This window comes from Mauremys reevesii, linkage group 1 (assembly GCF_016161935.1).
Source record: "Mauremys reevesii isolate NIE-2019 linkage group 1, ASM1616193v1, whole genome shotgun sequence".
Lineage (NCBI taxonomy): Eukaryota > Metazoa > Chordata > Testudines > Geoemydidae > Mauremys > Mauremys reevesii.
This window is the reverse complement of record NC_052623.1, coordinates 295,521,766-295,540,739: the sequence shown is the minus strand read 5'-3', so window position 1 is coordinate 295,540,739 and position 18,974 is coordinate 295,521,766. Positions and strand designations below refer to the sequence as shown.

General features: G+C 39.5%; 1 protein-coding gene across 1 annotated transcript in view; it reads left to right on the top strand.

The window, feature by feature from the left end:
* The window catches only part of MYRFL (myelin regulatory factor like), a 64,202-nt gene that overhangs the window by 21,614 nt on the left and 23,614 nt on the right, over window positions 1-18,974 (top strand). The window contains exons 7-13 of the mRNA XM_039495603.1: window positions 1,264-1,459; window positions 2,786-2,862; window positions 3,966-4,076; window positions 4,932-5,022; window positions 9,303-9,503; window positions 9,861-9,969; window positions 13,305-13,414. Coding sequence (XP_039351537.1) covers window positions 1,264-1,459; window positions 2,786-2,862; window positions 3,966-4,076; window positions 4,932-5,022; window positions 9,303-9,503; window positions 9,861-9,969; window positions 13,305-13,414 — 895 coding nt within the window. The remainder of the gene's footprint in view (window positions 1-1,263; window positions 1,460-2,785; window positions 2,863-3,965; window positions 4,077-4,931; window positions 5,023-9,302; window positions 9,504-9,860; window positions 9,970-13,304; window positions 13,415-18,974) is intronic.

Genomic DNA, 18,974 nt, shown 5'->3' with positions numbered 1-18,974 from the left:
TTCGCTGGCTCTTTCTGGAAGATCTTTTGACCCCTTTGCCTGATGTGCTCTGAATCAGGGAATATAAGGACAGAGAACTTGTCTCTCTCTAGCTGATAAATTATCCCTTCCACTAAGTAGAATAGGGTTCTGTTACTTTGTGGATGAGGAACAGTGCTATAAAACAGTGCTTTATAGAGATCTTTCCAGAGTGCATGTGTCAACAGTTGTATGTTTGGCCTGAGTAAAACCCTACTCCATTTCAAAAGCTACTGTGAAAGTGTTTGGCTTTAGGAATTCCAGAACAAAGCAAGATGTCTACTTGGCTCATCTGCATGTCAATAAACATAATACATTTTCAGCTCAGTTATAGTGGTGCTTCTTGAGCTCTGGGAATAAATTTGTAAGCGAGAATTATGTAAACTTCCCCCACTCTTAACCTTCATATATGTAAGGTGCCAGAGTAGAATTATGAGTCAATTTAAAAAGAATTCCTATTCCTACCCATATGAAGATAAAAGAAAAACACATGTGGATCTGTTGCTTGAGATTACATATAATCTTACTTTAATTTCATCATTAGGAATCACTGTTGCAAAAAAAGTGAACATCATTCTGGGATGTATTAGCAGGAGTGTTGTAAGCAAAACACGAGAAGTAATTCTTCCACTCTACTCCGCATTGATTAGGCCTCAGCTGGCGTATGTTGTCCAGTTCTGGGCACCACATTTCAGGAGAGATGTAGACAAATTGGAGAAAGTCCAGAGAAGATCAACAAAAATGATTAAAGGTCTAGAAAACATGACCTGTGAGGGAAGACTGAAAAAAATTGGATTTGTTTAGTCTGGAAAGAGAAGACTGAGAGGAGACATAACAGTTTTCAAGTACATAAAATGTTGTTACAGGGAAGAGGGCGAAAAATTGGTCTTGTCTTCTGAGGATAGGACAAGAAGCAACGGGCTTAAATTTCAGCAAGGGATGTTTAGGTGTCGGACATTAGGAAAAACTTTCTAATTGTCAGGGTGGTTAAGCACTGGAATAAATTGCCTAGGGAGGTTGTGGAATCTCCATCATTGGAGATTTTTAAGAGTAGGTTAGACAAACATCTGTCAGGAATGGTCTAGATAATACTTCGTCCTACCATGAGTGCAGAGGACTGGACTAGATGACCTCTTGAGGTCCCTTCCAGTCCTATGATTTTATTTAACTCCACCCAAAGGAACATGAGCAGGGTTTGTCACTGAAATGTACGTTTGCTTACTGCAGCTGTTCCTGTTTTTGTAGCCCTGATATAGGATACCACATTGTCACAGACAAAGGATTTAATTTTTCAACAACAGATGATGCTTTTGTATGCCAGAAGAAGAACCATTTCCAGATCACAGTCCACATTAGTGTTGTTGGGAATCCAAAATATGTCAAAACCCAGCTGGGGTTGAAACCTATTGAAAAGTTTTACTTGAAAACTTTTGGAATTAAGGTAAGTCTCCCTGTGCTTTTAATTTCTCTTCATTATAAGTATGTGATTATCAAAAGAGCAGAAGGAGTAGTGCAAAAAGCATTTGCAATCATTTGAATAAAAAACAGAATTAATTTAATTACTGTTGACCCTTTTTGTTAGTTTTTTGGTGACTGATGGAATGAACAACATTTTGTTCATCAGGATATGTTCAGATCGTGAGATTCTTGTGCATACTTGGGCAGATGTGTGCTGAAGGGTGTAATGTTTGTACAGCTATCCTGATAACACTCATTTCCCTCCTGTTAGTTTGTCATCCAATCAGGGAATGCAGACGGTACCATGTGACTTAGGTGGTCAATCACAGACAATGAATTAGGACTAATTGAAAAAAGTCGTTCACAAAAATGGTACAAATCGAATTCTATTCCCAGACAATCTACAAACAGAAAAAGGGCTAATTTGGTCATTATGAACAATTCAGCCATCTTGATTGATCAAGTTTACTGTATACATAACCAGTGCAGGGGTGGGAGGAGGGTACATGGTTTGGGTGTGGAATGACAGTTTAGAGGGGAATTTCTGCAAAACAAAACAAAATTTAACCAAGCTCTCTCCAGTCACTCAAATGGGACCCAAAATTTCATCTCTCATCCTCAGATGCCTTTTGTGTATAGCAATGCTCTTGTATTCAAGTTCTCCTCTCTTTGGAAGATTTGCCCTAGCTTTTATTTACCAGAAGAGGGTAGTAGTTTGAAATATTTGTAAAGGTATTTTTACAGCATAGTTAATAACTTTGCTTTGCTTCATGCTTCTTAGAATGCTAATGCATAGTTAACTGGTGGAACTCACTGTCCCATGGTATTATTGGAAAAAAAGCTTGACAGGACTGGGAAAAAGTTTAGGCATGTCTAAAAAGAATTTCTGGAATTTTCTGGTTAGTATAAATATTCATAAAAGATATCCACACTCATGCTTCAGGACATAAACCAACCATTAACAACTTGGGATCAGGAAGAAACTTTCCCCTTGACATATTATTGCATAATTTTCCATGATGGAGGCTTTACGCCTTCCTTTGAAATGTCTGTTATTACTAGCTACAGTGGGATCTATGAGTCTGGACTAGTGAAGCATTGCTCTGAACAAGTGGCAATTCCTGTCACTATATATGTGGTTTCACAACAATTGAGAGAGTTTGGTTTTCTAATTAATTTGCATATTGACTTTTGGTCTATTCTCACTACAACTCTTTATATTTATTTGTGAGAAAATTAACCTTTTAAAAGTGTAACCGGTCATGCTTTAAAATTTGTACTTGAAAAGGTTATTTCCTTTTAACTATAGGTGGACTCCCCAAATCAGATAATCACCATTGAACAGTCTCAGTCAGACCGAAGCAAAAAATCTTTCAATCCTGTAAAGTAAGAATTTTTTCCCCGTCCCCATTCCCCTCACCAGGTATTGTTGTTTCATGGCAAATAGATGGTAATTCTAGGCTTCTCTTACCAACAGAAGTTGGTCCAGTAAAAGATACTACCTTAATCACTTTCTCTAATATCTTCGGACTGACATGGCTCCAAAAACACAGCATGTCATATAGATATGACATAGAGAAAAATTGCCACATTAAGTTTCAGAAAAGGTTACATCCCCTATTCAAAAATCCACAGTGGTGAGCTCTGAATTGGGAAGTGGGGGACAGGTGAGCCCGTAGCCTTTTCTGCCATGGTTCTTTTTCTAGCTACCAAGGGATAGATTCTCAACTGGTGTAACTTGATGTAGCGTCACTGACACCGAAGGAGTAACATTGATTTACACCAGATGAAAAGTGGACATGAAAATGCAAATTAGATATAGGTAAAAACAAACCTGAGAGAAATTATGGTTTAGTTAATGTGTTACTGTAGGTTGAATGATGTATGGTAGTGCCCTAAATTAGCAACAAATACCCATGTATGTCAATGGGCCTACTATGTGTGGCTCTTGGTGCAGAAATCATAGAATATCAGGGTTGGAAGGGACCTCAGGAGGTCATCTAGTCCAACCCCCTGCTCAATGCAGGACCAATCCCCAAATAGATTGTTGCCCCAAATCGCCCCCTCAAGGATTGAGCTCACAACCCATTTAGCCGGCCAATGCTCAAACCACTGAGCTATCTCTTCACTTAGTCTATGAATGTTACTAAGACCCCAAATATTCCCACTCTTGGTTAGATACTGTACGTGATTGACTACTTTCACCCCCTTACTGAACTATCTGACAGGATGTTGTGATCTATTGGTTAATGTGAGGCTGATGTGCTTTGGTCCCTAAGTTGAAAGGTGTCATAAAAGAAGAAAATGTGGAATGCTCCCCAACTTATAAAAATGTCACATCTACTGAGGTGCCTCTGCTGTCAGCTCAGTATATTAAATCAGAAAAATGAAGCATATTAATCAGCTTGAGCAAATCTGCAGGACAATTAGAAGTGGTCCAGGTGAGGGTGGTTGTTTGCCCCTTAACTTGTTTCCTTTTTCTGTTTTAGACTTGATCTACCAGCAGACCAGGTAACCAAAGTGACACTGGGAAGGTTACATTTCAGTGAAACAACAGCAAATAACATGAGAAAAAAGGGGAAACCTAATCCTGACCAAAGGTAGCGTGATGGTCCCCTGGGAGCGGGGGTGTAAAGGGGGAGTGACCTGGCTTATAATGAGGCAGATATACTGAAGTCAATGAAAGTTTGTGTTGCCAGCTCACGATTTTATCCTGAGTTTTATGGTCTTTGGAGTCTTTCTTAAAGACCCAACTCCTGAATAAAATTGTGAGAGTCTGTTTTCATTTTACTACCAAAAAAAAGAAAAAGTTTCTAGTCCTCATGGTTGCAGCACAAAGCTGGAAAATATCACCCAAGTTATACCTTAACGCCTCAGAAACCAGAATGCAAATAAAAAGAAACCTAGATATAGAGTTTAAAAGCTTATTTATTTGTAGCCAATCTCATGAGTTTTGGGGGGCCTGATTCATAATTTCTTGAATGGTTGGAGTTGGACATAACGAAGTCTTTCCGTTGACTTCAATGAGCATTGGGTCCAAAGTGTATTTATCAGAGAATGAACTAAACGGAGAGTAAGAAGTGTTAATTTTCCTCCCATACTGCAAAAAAAAGTTATGTTTAAAATACAAGATTTAAAATACTGAATAATTTGGCCAGAAAAATAGTGTGACAGTCAGAGTCTGGACCCCAAGGGGAGGGGAAACACGGGACTGGAAGGGTTGTAGGAGTAACCAGGCTGATGGATGCCTGGGTGAGACCTTTATGTTGGTAGACTGGCTACTGTTATCAGGGCTCTGAGCTATGGCAGCATACTATTAAGACACCCACAATTATAAGGCAGGCAGTGACAGAAACCCTTGCTGGTCAGGGTGGTCCACTAAAGTCACAGATATGTTATGCCTGTGAAATTATTTCAGCTTTCTTGTTAAATCGTTGAAATTAATTTCATATTAGATACTTCATGCTGGTGGTTGGACTATATGCTGTCAGTCAGGACCAGTCCTATTTATTGTCTGCACATGTCTCTGAAAGGATCATTGTGAGGGTAGGTACGCGTTTATTTGAGCCACATTCTTATTTTCTTTTCACAAGGGAGAATGTCTGGGTTATTGTTGGGCAGTGTGCATTTTATAATTGTTTGTAGTACACATGGTGATTTAGGGATCTTAATATTTTTGAGGGCTTATTGTGAGGCTATAAATAGTTCTGTATGTCTGTGTGTGTGCATGTGTGAAAGATGGACACGTTTTAAGAGGCGCACATGTTGAGAAGGGAGTGAGAAGACATACAAAAATATGGGGAATTTTCGAAAGCTCTTGGATTGTTTTTAAATTATGCGCAGCTTGTAATCTACAATAGGCACCTGATACTTTTGAACAATTAACTTTTGAAAAAGCGTGTGTGTGTATCACATTTATGAAAAGGAATGTAGAGTAAGGGATGTCTTTTGCTCTGTCCTTTGAATACAACTTTTAGGGCGGATCCAACTGGACCCAATTCTGCTCATTTTTACACACGCAAGGAATCATCCTAAATAGGACTACCCATGTTAGAAATGTCTACAGGATTGGGCCCACGAGGGGTAGTGTCCCCATGATTTTTAGAGTGCAGTTCTATTTTCTGAAAAATAACTCAAAATGGCATCCTGAAATTCCATATTTACTATCTCCTGATTATTTTTGTATCAATTGTGCTCAGTTTACAAATAATAAGTTTTAGCTTCCAGGCCTGCAAACTTTCTGAGGTTGGGAGTCAAAAACTTCCCAGTCCATGCCTCATCCCCCATGTCAGATATTCTGCAGGCTAATTTATGCCCTTCATGACACCTGTGCAGTCCCATTGCTTTCAGCGGGCTTAATACTGGAACTTAGTAAACAACTGTGTTGATGAGGTGCAAGTTAGGATAGAACCCACAGCACATGCTGTTGTAATTATGTTGATTCTGCACGGTTAAAAGGAGGGAAAAACAGTGAACTTTTATTTTCTCATTGTATTAAAATATATTTGACTCTGAATACACGAAAGGAATAGATATGCTAAATAGAAGCTATTTTTTTATAATTACCATTGGACTGCACTTTAAAAGGAAAAGTTCATGTTCTCTTTTGTAGAAATATTGAAAATTAAATAAGATGAAAGAGAACTGACGTAGAGCTGAAAAAATAATAGATTTTGCAGTTTACTGTCAATGCCAACAAAACAAAAACTGGTTTTGGTTGAACTGGAAATGATTTATTTTTTAAGTTTTGATGAATTAAAAAAAATTCTGGTTGAACAAAACATTTTGTTTTGATTTGGAGCATTTGTAAACATTTTTACAAATTTTAAAATAAAATTAAAGGTAATTTCAGACAGAAAAATGGAATCATTTCATTAAAAAAAAAGTCAAAGTGAAACATTTGATTTTTTCCTCCATTTTTTTTTTCCAAAATGGACAACTTAGCAAAATTGATGTGAATTCACTAAATGTTTGTTTCACTGAATCTGCATTTTTCACTGAAAAAAGTTTTCACTGAAAGATTTCACCCAGGTCTAATTACATGTGCCACTGACCTATTATCAGAAACATTTCATACTTTTTCTTTTTAATTACATACCTACTTCTTATATAGTGCTTTTCATCAGTAGATCTCAGAGCTGTAGAAATGAGATCATATACACAGCATTTGTAGTATTTTTGCTGTGTGATACATGTACTTCATAACAATTTAATAGTTTGTAATAACTAGGCCTAGGTCCTCCCGTTCTCCCTTTAGGGGTGTGTGTGTGTGTGTGTGTGTGTGTGTGGTGGGGGGTGGTGGCGGCGTAATTGCTGAAGTCTGTTCATTTTTGTTATAAATATTTTTTTTAAATTGCCCAGGTGTTGTGAGCTTGGGCTGGGTGCTTGTTTGTGGGTGGTTGTAGTATACATTTCTATAAATCAACTAATGAGTTCTATGCTACTGTATCTCTCCTGCAGCCTCTGTTTTCAGTCCCCTGCTCCCATGAATAACTCCAGTGCCTGCCTCTGTTACTGCTCATAGTTTTTCCAAGCAGTAGCAGCATGAAACTCATCTGAGGCTTGGCAGTTTTTCTGCTGCACAGATTATTTTGAATAGCAGCAGTAAAACTGACCCGTTCTATAATTTCGCTTTGCTGCTGCTTGGTAAAGCAGAGCTGTTGGAGCTGTCTGTTCACAGATTCAGGAAGACAACTTCTTTTTTGCATCCAATTCACATTTGGATCATTATCTTACAAACCATAAGGGCTAGTATCTTAATTTTTGCTTTAAATGAAAGCTTATGTTCTGCAGAAGTTCATGGTTTGGGCTGCCACACCCACCAGGGGAAGCATATCAGATGGCACTAGTGAGTAAGAGTGTGTGTGTGTGTGTGTGTGTGTGTATATATATATATATACACACACACACACACACACACACATATATATATATATATAGCCTTTGTGCCTATGGTGCCAGTCAAATAAGTAAATGACTGAATGGACAAAAGTAGAGGACTGAGAATCTAAACAGTGGCAATATCAGTAAAAGGGACTATATCAGTGTTCTGGTCTGATATGTTTGGAATGGAAGGCAGGGTCATGTATATAAAGACATCGCTTACTGCAGTGTGGTGGGAAAAGCATACACTCTGGTCCTCCATACTGCAGAGTTAAAGAATAAAGAACTACAAACTGAGTAGTGGTTAACAGGCACATCAAATCATGCTCTAATTATGACAGTTAGAAGTGCACAATTCTCTGTATCACAGATGGTGTAGCCTTGCGAAAACACAAGGCCTTATAAATGAGTGCTGAGTTTTTGGCACATTGGTATTTTGTTTAGGTCCACATTTTAATGCCTGAATTCAGTGTTAATTTTTTATTTTTAATAAGGAAATAAACAAAAAAAAGCATTAGGATTTTTGTTCATTGAGGTTTTTCTTCTCTGAGAGCAAGATTACTTTTATTTGATGTGTCTAATGTAAAGTAATAGAGTTCAGACAAAGGGTAGTATTTTGTAGAATGTGTGAACATGCTTATTTAGGAGTCCCTCATTGAAAATGCCAGCTGACTTAACTTATGAGTGCAAAAGTTATATGTATTACAGATGGTGACTTCTCCAGGAACTGCTGTTTTTAAACCTTGCATGTCTCCGGACCTATGCAAATATGTTTGAATATGATGGAAATTTCCATGTCTCAGTTGATAAATGAAAGTGGAATTCATCTAGTAGCTTTGGTTTGTTGCAATTGCTGTTACAAAGTCAATTTATCTATGTCCACTTTAGTCAGCAATGTTATTACCCATAAAAAAAAGTTAAGCCGTTAGAAAATCTCATTGTTCTATTATTTTCCTGAGGCATCTTAATAAGGCTTAGGTTGTTTAAAGCACATAGGGGTCTTGGATTCAATACATTGCTTAATTTTGTTTGTTTGTTTGTTTGTTTCTGGAAACACCCACAAGATGCTAAGTGCTTTTCAGACATAAAAGAAGACCGAGTCTCGGTCACAAAGAGCTTATATTCTAAAAGACACAAGCAGGCAAAGGGAAGAGGAAATTGGTACAATGTTGTTGTTAAAGTAGCACTTCAGAGCCCTAGTCCTGGACCTGGACCCCATTGTACTGGATGCTGGACAAATACAGAACAAAAAGATAGTCCTTGACCCCAACCAGCTCACAATAAAGTAGTAGTAATCGGCCACTTCAAATAATATAGTTGTGGGATAGTTTTGTAAATATAAGTTATTCCTAGGTACACAATGTACCTTCAGTCTGATTTACAGTCCAGAGTGTGTGCATGTTGGGAATGCAGTATGCATGAATTCAAGCCCAAACCCACCTCTTATCTGTTCAGCATGGACCTTGGACAAAAAAAGGAGAGTTTCTGAAAATGGGTAAAAAAAAGAAGATAAATCTGTATGTTCAATGGGTTTCTTTAGGGAATGGGGAATCTTTCGAGTCAGACGTGTTAAAATCTGCCTTTCTTTCTCTTGTCCAGTGTCCAGTCCTTAGTGAGCTAGTAGGCCAGAAGACAGTTTGTTGGCAAATCAGAAATGATTCTGAGGTCTGATCACAAACCTAGTTACTTGAAATGCTTTGAAGTTGGCCATCTTCCTTAACATTATAGTAAAATATAATACAAGAAAAGGCTTTGCGGGCACTGAAAATGTTCTCGGTGGGAAATATTTCTTTAGAGGTTATCCATTCTGATGTGTCAAAGAAGTTCAAAAATGTAGTTTAAATGTGGAAGATTTGTATGGCATTTCATATTCCTTTGGTAAATTGGATAAAGCAATAGTAAATCCGTGCTACTGTGTCTTTGACTGTAACACATTTTTTCAGGCATCTAACCCTGGGCAGTTTGAGAATGACAGTGATGTGTTGTGGCAGCGAGGACATGTTCCAGAGACCATAGTCTGTCATGGTCGAGTAGGAATTAACACAGATGCACCAGATGAAGCACTGGTTGTCTGTGGAAATGTGAAAGTGATGGGGACAGTCATGCATCCATCTGACAGTCGAGCAAAACAGAATATCCAGGAGGTGAGTGCTGTGGAGCTTTTAAGGCATTTACGTTTACACCACAGTACATGTATGAATTATCATTCTGACACACATGAAGTAGATTCTGTTATCTTAGACACGTCGGAATGTTGGCCTTAGGAAAATGAATGCATTGCTGTGCGTTGTGGAGCCATCCTGTTTGAACTTGGATGAGGATGTGTGTCTGTAAATGAAGTGGTTTGATTGAAATGTAACTGGGAATACAAGTAAAAATAACAGCTGGTTAATGATGAATTGCGAGATGTCAGATGGCAGCTGTGTCATGCTAGTTAAACCTTTGAGGTGACTCTGATCCTTAATATTGGAACATGTGAAACCTGGTCTTTGTGCAATTAGGTTGACCCAACTGAGCAGCTGAGAAGAATAGCTCAAATGAGGTTGGTTGAGTATGACTACAAGCCTGAATTTGCATCTGTAATGGGAATAAACAGTACCCACGAAACAGGTATTCAATCAATTCTCCTTCTGTTCTAGTGTCTGTCATTTTATATTTGTATGTTGTATCATAATGATTAATTCCCTGGTATTTCAACCTCATTTTTAGGATCCTAAGGCCTCTTGCAGTGTTTTTCTTTTAAAACTGATGCGTATGAGAGTATGTGGGTATCTGATTATGTGTGTATATGTCTCCATTTTAGTAGGTGCAGTCAGCTGACATATTCCATGCTTGGTCTCAGTCCAAAAAGGATGCATCTTTTTTTAAAGCTTTAGCCAAATTGTTTCCACCATTTTTTGTATATTTGAGCATTTAAAACATAAATCCATATGATTATTTACCTGTATTACCATGGTACCAAGGAGCCCTCATCATAGACCAGGATCTCGTTGTGCTACATGCTGCCATACACATGTGGGCTGAAAATTTGCGCTTAAAACAAAACAAAAATGTCTATTGAGTCTATTGAGATTTGGCTTCTTTTGTAAATCTTGTGGAGATCTAAGGTCCAAGACAGGTTGAATACCTTCATGTCTCTTTTCCTTTGTCTATAAGTGATAAGTAACAGTTAGCATGGATTTGTGAAGAACAAATCATGTCAAATCAACCTGTGGATGGAGTGATGTGGGGGGGGAGGGGGAAGTGGTAGATGTAGTATATCTTGACTTTAGTAAGGCTTTTGATATTGACCTGCATGACCTTCTTATAAACACACTAGCAAAATACAACCTAGATGGAGCTACTGTAAGGTAGGTGCATAACTGGTTGGAAAACCATTACATAGGAACATAAAAACGGCCATACTGGGTCAGACCAAAGGTCCATCTAGCCCAGTATCTTGTCTTCCTACAGTGGCCAATGCCAGGTGCCCCAGAGGGAATGAACAGAAGAGAAAATCATCAAATGATCCATCCCCTTCGCCCACTCCCTGCTTCTGGCAAAGTTTGCAGATGTTACCAACCTGGGAGGGGTTGCAAGTGGTTTGGAGGATATGATTAAAATTCAAAATAGGGTGAAATTCAGTAAGGATAAATGCAAAGTACTCCACATAGGAAGGAGGAATCAGTTGCACACATACAAAATGGGAAATGACTGCCTAGGAAGGAGTGGATCACAAGCTAAATATGAATCAACAATGTAACACTGTTGCGCAAAAAAAAAAAAAAGAGGAGACATAATTCTGGGAAGTATCAGCAGGGGTATTGTAAGCAAGACATAAGAAGTAATTCTTCTGCTCTACCCTGCACTGATTAGGGCTTAATTGGAGTATTGTGTCCAGTTCTGAGCACCACATTTCAGGAAAGATGTGGACAAATTGGAGACAGTCCAGAGAAGAGCGACAAAAATGATTAAAGGTCTAGAAGACATGACCTATGAGGGAAGATTGGAAAAACTGGGTTTATTTAGTCTGGAGAAGGGAAGACTAAGGGGGGACATGACAACAATTTTCAGGTACATAAAAGGTTGTTACAAGGAGGAGGAAGAAAATGTTTTCTCCTTAACCTCTGAGGATAGGACAAGCAATGGGCTTAAATTGCAGCAATGGCGGTTTAGGTTGGGCAAGGAAAAACTTCCTGTCAGGATGGTTAAACATTGGAATAAATTGTCTAGAGAGGTTGTGGAATCTCTGTCAGTGGAGATTTTTAAGAGCAGGTTAGACAAACACTTGTCAGGGATGGTCTAGATAATACTTTGTCCTGCCATGAATGCAGGGAACTGGACTAGATGACCTCTCGAGGTCCCTTCCAGTCCTATGGTTCTATGATCTGACTACTTCTTGGTTATTTTTTCTTTAGTATTTGTAATTGTTTTGCTATTCCTTTCCTCTTCTTTTCCATGTTTTCTTCTCCCTTCTTCCTCAATGTTCACTTTGAATCCATAGCTTATATTTTTACCTCTGTAACCTCTGTGTTTGCTGTTCCTTCTTTCCCATCCACTCTGTCCATCTGCTTCTCTCCACTTCCCACACTATATGGAACCAAATGGGAAGAGAAATGTTTCACATCACTGTCTTCTCCCTGCCCTTTACATGCTCTTCAACTTAGGTGTAGCAAATAACAAATTGCAAAGAGCAGATAACTTGTAATTATTATTTGTATTGCAGGAGCACATGCAGACCTCAGACAGAATCAGGACCCATTGTGCTAGGGACTGTCCAAACCATATAGTAAATTACAGCCTCCTGCTCCAAATGGCTTGCAAATCTAAACAACAAGAAAGAAACAAGTTGAAGGAGAAGGAGCTTCCTCATAGCCAGAAGGGTGTTACCTATTACTCCTTCTCATAATATAAGAACAAGAAGATAGTCAATGAATTGGAAGGGCAGCAAATCTGCATGATCATCTGGGGGCAATGAGTTCCATAGGCTACTGTAAAGGCCAAGAATTTGGGAATTTTATAAACAATTAGACATTTATATGGACAACTAGAACATTACATTGGATGAGATTAAAAATTAAGGATAAAAGCTCTCTTGTTTCAGGGAATAAGACAGCCTCTAACTAAAGGGGAGGTTAGAAGAAAGGTTATTCCAAAATTGTCAGTTCTGGGGTTTCTTGTACTTCCCCTTGAGCATCTGATTATGGCCAATGTCAGAAACACAGGAAATTGGGCTAGGGACCCAGCTGGTCTGTCCTATAGAGCAAATTCTATATTTCTAATTGAGCCATCCAGTAAATAATATATATTGGTAGAAGCAGATAGTAGTTCTAGATAAGAGAGTGTGTGGTTTAGAATGGTGAAGACTAAAATAATAAAAACCTGTAACTAGAGCTGTTTGAAAATTTTCTGAGGGAATGTTTCTCCATCAGAAAACGCTATATTGTCAAAATTGAAACATTTTGTAGAAACATGCTTAGATATGGGAAAAACAAGCAAACCAGAATTAAGTATTCTTATCAAGATTATTTTTCTTTCAATTTTTAATTTTATATTTAGGTAATATAAAATACAGAGTCAAAACTGGAATAGAACATTTAGATTTTATCAAATGTTTTGATTGACCTATAATAAGAACAATAATAATTAACATATTTTGAATTTTGGTTCTCAGGAAATTTGTTTTGTTCCATTTTGGAATGGAAAAAAAATTAAAATAGCAGAATCTCCTACAAAAAGGAAAATCTGGTTTCTGCACAGTTCAACTTGTAACTTTTAGGATAGACACATTACGGAGAATACAAATTACAATCTGACAGTAACAAAGAGTCCTGTGGCACTTTATAGACTAACAGATGTATTGGAGCATAAGCTTTCGTGGGTGAATACCCACTTCATACGATGCAATCTGAGAGTAAATTATGTTGGTTTTTTTTAAACACTAGTTTTCATTATTTTGCAAACAGGAATAATAGCCCAGGAGGTGAAAGAGCTTTTACCGACAGCTGTAAAAGAAGTTGGAGATATTACCTGTGAAAATGGAGAAAAAGTAGAGAATTTCCTCATGGTTGATAAGGTACATTATTGGTTTACTGCCATTCATTTATACAGTGCTATGGTACTGGACATGAAACAAAGACTTTAAGACAAGCATTTGCTAATGAATTTTTTCAAAAAATGCAAAGTGCTTTTTTGCCCAGAATCAGCTACATAAATTTTGGCATTCAACTACTTTGCTTTTTTTTCCTTTGGGGAAAGGAAGCTCTGCTCTTGAACCATATTTTATTGTATTAGTCCAGCTGTAGGACTTGGTGAAGATCCTGGCTGTCTAGTAAATCGGGTTCAGTTTAATTTTTGGCTGATCAGCAAAAAATCAATTTCCTTTTACTTAATAATTTGATAATGTGCTGCAGAAACATTTTTAAGGGTCTTGAGGCAAAATGCATTAAAAAGGAAATTACAATTAAAACAAGTTGCAAGTAAATAGTTCATCTGGATTCTTTAAATACCTGTCTGTGTTAGTCACTGGTGGTCTCCGGTGTCTGATTCAAAATTGCTGCCTTCAGTTCTCATTAAGGAGTCATGTGAAGAAGAGGTCTATGTGGACAGTAAGGGCCTGATCCTGCATGATGTTGCGTGCTTGCGGACCCCTGCCCCCATGTGGAGCCCCATTGAAGTCAGTGGGGTTCAACATAGGTGCAGGAGTATGCCCACATGGAGCTAATATTCAGGCCAGAACCTAATATGCTCCTGCCTGTCAGGGAAATCTTAGTCAGCCAAGAGAGTGAAATCTCATCATACTAACTTGATCACTACTTATTAAGGCTCAAAAATAAGTAAGAAACTTCAGCTGGACCACATATTTTGTTTTTTGTCAAGATGCAAATGTCAGTCTTTCAAATTTGAATTGATCTCCCCCCATAGGTATTTGACTAGGTTTTTTCTAATTAATTGAAATCTCAATATAATAGTATGTTAATTGAGAGATACTTAAAATGAAGTGTTGCCATGTAATATTTGGATAGAGATGTCTTAAGATTGGCTGGTCTAGCTCTACTAGTATCACAACAAAAGTCTTTTGCATTGGAAAGTTTGGATTCATTTAATGGTACCTAAGAAGAATTAAGCACTTGTGGTATTTTACTTCACAAACTGGTAACTTTCTTATTCTAATTCTGTTGCTTTACACAAAATGTAAAAGCTAATTCTGTGTGTGGTGTGTGAAATTTCTCTCTTAGACTATGATCATAACTTCAAAATCCTACAATATGAAATGTGTGTGGTACACAGAGAAATTAACATGCTTTAATGATGAAAATAATGCTGTTCGGTTTGTACTAGATAGTGTCCTGCTATATTCTGATTTGTTGTGTTTCATAAATGTGTAGTCATAAGCTGAATGTTGAATAGTCACAGAACAGTCACCCTTAGAAATCAGTGTAATCTCTCACAGCCTCTAGACTGACAATATCAAAAAGCAGATCTTACAGTAGAAGGTGCTTATGTTATCATAGATAAAGTTTATAGATTTGTTCGCATAAACCTGGGATTTGAGCAAAACTTGATTTAACAGGAAAAATTCTGCCAAAGTGAAATGAAAATTAGTAGGGGGAAGAGAACACTTATACATATTGGTTGTAGTTATATTTGGTCTGAACGACAGCATGGCTATTATCCCATATTCATTGTTAAGTATGTCATTTCAATTTTTTGTTCTATATTTTACCGAAACCTCAGATTGTGTGTATGGAATCCTACCTACCATTAATCAAACCCACCCAGCTCATATGAAAGATCCATCAGGATTATGAAATATTCAGTATTACACTTCACCTATATCAGGTTTAGAGTAGCAGCCGTGTTAGTCTGTATCTGCAAAAAGAACAGGAGTACTTGTGGCACCTTAGAGACTAACAAATGTGAGCATAATTGGTTAGTCTCTAAGGTGCCACAAGTACTCCTGTTCTTTTTGCAGATACAGACTAACATGGCTGCTACTATAAGGAGAGTGATCAGTTAAGGTGAGCTATTATCAGCAGGAGAGAGAAAGAACTATTTGTAGTGGTAATGAAAATGGCCCATTTCCAGCAATTGACAAGAAGATGTGAGGAACTGCAGGGGAGAGAGGGGAATAAGCATGGGGAAATAGTTTTACTTTGTTTCACTATTTATATATCATATAAAGAAATGAGTTTACAAAGACAAACTTGAAAACAAGCTCTTCTTGCCTATGCTGTGGTACATATAAATGAAGCATGTGTCAAACTCTTGTGATAGTGGTACCTGTATGCTCTTTACCTATATTCATGAATAGTGCTGGGCAAAATTGTATAAAACAGTTTTTCAGTGAAAAATGTGGATTCAGTGACACTGAAACATTTAGCAAACTTGTGTCATGAGCGACTTCAGTTTTCAAAAGGACCATGCAAAGAGGAGACAAGAGTCAGAAAACTCTCTGATTCCTATTAATTGTGGCTTAGAGTTCTTATGTTCCTTCCTCACAGTGGTGATGGAAGCTGTAAGAAGTTTCATTCCTGTCCTTCACTGTGTTTGTGAAGTTCAGGCCAGGCTGGCAAATTCAGACCACTCAATACTCTCCCCTCCGTAACAGGCTAGAGCATGTTCCACTGTTTCATTCCATTTACCACTTGAAAAGTATTCAATTTATTTTGCAGAATAAGATTGAATCTGAACTAGTTTGCCTGCTTCTGTGGAAGCAACAAGGAGAAGATGGAAGCTGTGGGCTACGACCTCATACCTGGTGAAAACTGGGAGGGGAAGTTCTAGCTTTACTATTGAAATGAATTGTTAATGCATTTGCTCTATTAGTTCAAGATGCCAACAACTTGTGAGTGATTGGTTGGCCCTTAGTCAAAAGCCATTGTTTAACGTTAGTGACGGCACCAGTCTAACTACTGCCCTATATCAAATGTTCCTATTTTAGCAATGTTCATAGCAAGGCAGCTGCATCTTCACCTGGATTTTCTAACTTCCTGGATTCCTCACCATCTGCTTTACAGCTGTGTCACAGACCTGGCTGGAGGCTCCTTTCCAGCCACCAGCTGGACTCCTGTAAGGGGAATCCACACTTCTGTGTCCCTGAATCCCCAGGTGGTCTGTCTGACCTGAACAGAGTCCAGCCGCCGCCCTAATCTTTGGGTCCCTAGGCACAACTCCAAGTACAGACCTGTAGTCTAACGCTCCCTCCTGAGAGCTGGAATGCTCTGGCAAGCTGCCTAGCCATTCTGGGTGCAGGGCCAACCCTTCAAACTCACCTGTGCTTGAACACACCCTCTCCCAGATATCCGTACCAGGGGTGTGACGCTTCTGGTTTACAGTTTAACCCCCTTTGGAGAAGTGAAGTAGTTGTGAAGCAGTTAACATGCAGAAATCCCTTGGCCCTGCCTGAATCTCTGCAGTCTTCCCATCTTTAGTTTCTTCCCATCTCTCTGGCCTGGTCTACACTATGAGTTTAGTTTGAATTTAGCAGCGTTAAATCGAATTAACCCTGCACCCATCCACACAACGAAGCCATTTACTTCGACATAAAGGGCTCTTAAAATTGATTTATGTACTCCTCCCAGACGAGGGCAGTAGCGCCGAAATCGACATTGCCATTTCGAATTAGGGTTAGTGTGGCCACAATTCGACGGTATTGGCCTCCAGGAGCTATCCCACAGTGCACCATTGTGACAGCTCTGGACAGCAATCTGAACTCGGATGCACTGGCCAGATAGACAGGAAAAGCCCCACGAACTTTTGAATTTCATTTCCTGTTTGCCCAGCGTGGAGAGCACAGGTGACCACGCAGAGCTCATTAGCACAGGTAACCATGCAGTCCGAGAATCGAAAAAGAGCTCCAGCATGGACTGTATGGGAGGTACTGGATCTGATCGCTATATGGGGAGAAGATTCCGTGCTAGCAGAACTACGTTCCAAAAGACAAAATGCCAAAACATTTGAAAAAATCTCCAAGGGCATGATGGAGAGATGCCACAATAGGGACTCAATACAGTGCCGCCTGAAAGTTAAGGAGCTCAGGCAAGCCTCCCAGAAAACCAAAGAAGCAAACAGAAGGTCTGGGGCAGAGCCGCAGACATGCCACTTCTACGCTGAGCTGCATGCAATTCTAGGGGGGTCCGCCACCACTACCCAAACCCTGACCGTGGATTCCGAGGAGATGGTAATCTCAGATATGGCTGAGGATTCTACGGACGAGGAAGATGAGGAGGAGGAGGACGACGATGACTATGACGACGAACTTGTGGAGAGCACACAGGACTCTGTTCTCCCCAACAACCAAGATCTTTTTCTCAGCCTGACTGAAGTACCCTCCGAAGGCATTATCCCAGACCATGAAGCCATGGAAGGGACCTCTGGTGAGTGTACCTTTTTGTAAATATAAAACATGGTTTAAAAGCAAACATTTTTAATGATTAATTTGCCCTGCGGACATGGGATGCATTCATGGCCAGTACAGCTACTGGAAAAGTCTGTTAACGTGTCTGAGGATGGAACAGTAATCCTCCAGGGACATTTCCATGAAGCTCTCCTGGAGGTACTCCAAAAGCCTTTCCAGAAGGTTTCTGGGCAGTGCATGGTAGGACACTTGACCACGCCATGCTAGTAGCAAGTAATCTGGTCTCCGTGTTTGCCGGCATTCAAGCAACATCCGTTCTTTATCTCGCTGTGTTATCCTCAGGAGAGTGATATTGTTCATGGTAACCTGGTTGAAATATGGGAATTTAATTAAGGGGACAGAGGTGGCCGTTCCTACTGGGCTGTTTGCCTGTGGCTGAAAAGAAATCCTTCCCTGCAGTTAGCCAAGGGGCGGGGGGCAGAATTGGCGCTGAGCTTTTTGCGTTTGGCTAGCAGGGATCTTCCCTGATACCAGCCATGCAGTGGGGGGAGGCATAAAGCGATAATCCCAGAGAATTGGATGGGGGGGTTAGTTTGGTTTCTGCTGCTGCACGTTAACAGGAAAACCGCAGCACTCAATGGGCTTTGCTTGATATGTGGGAAAGGAGGGCACTGCTTTTATGAAGGCTGCAGAAGCCGAAAGACAATGGCTTACTATGGCTGCATGTAAGCCGAATTCTGTTGCCCGGACCTGCGTCTGTGATCTGTAACACCAAAGCCGCAGGCACTCATTATTAAGATGCAAAATGCGACCTTGTACTGAAATCACATGTGCTATGTAATGTGAATAGTGTTGCTCACCGTGAAAGAGTATAAGCATTGTTCTGTAAAATTTATCTTTTAAAATACTTCTCTCCCTTTTTTTCCTCCCTCCCGCAGCTGCAAATTTTTCAAGCCTCTCTCCTCCGTCCTGAAGGCTAGCTCAGATAAGGCGGTGGAATAAAAGGACGCGAGACGATCGACCCGCAATGAAAGAGCTCATCTGAATGAGTGGAAGGACGCAGTATCAAAGTACCGGAAAGATGCCAGTGAACGTGAGGACATGAGGGACCAACGTGAAGACATGAGGGACCAACGTGAAGACATGAGGGACCAACGTGAGGACAGGAGAGATGCTTGAGATGAGAGGTGGCAGCAGGAAGATCAGAGGTGGCATGATGCAACACTGGGGCTGCTGCGTGATCAAACTGACATGTTCCAGCATCTGGTGAAGCTTC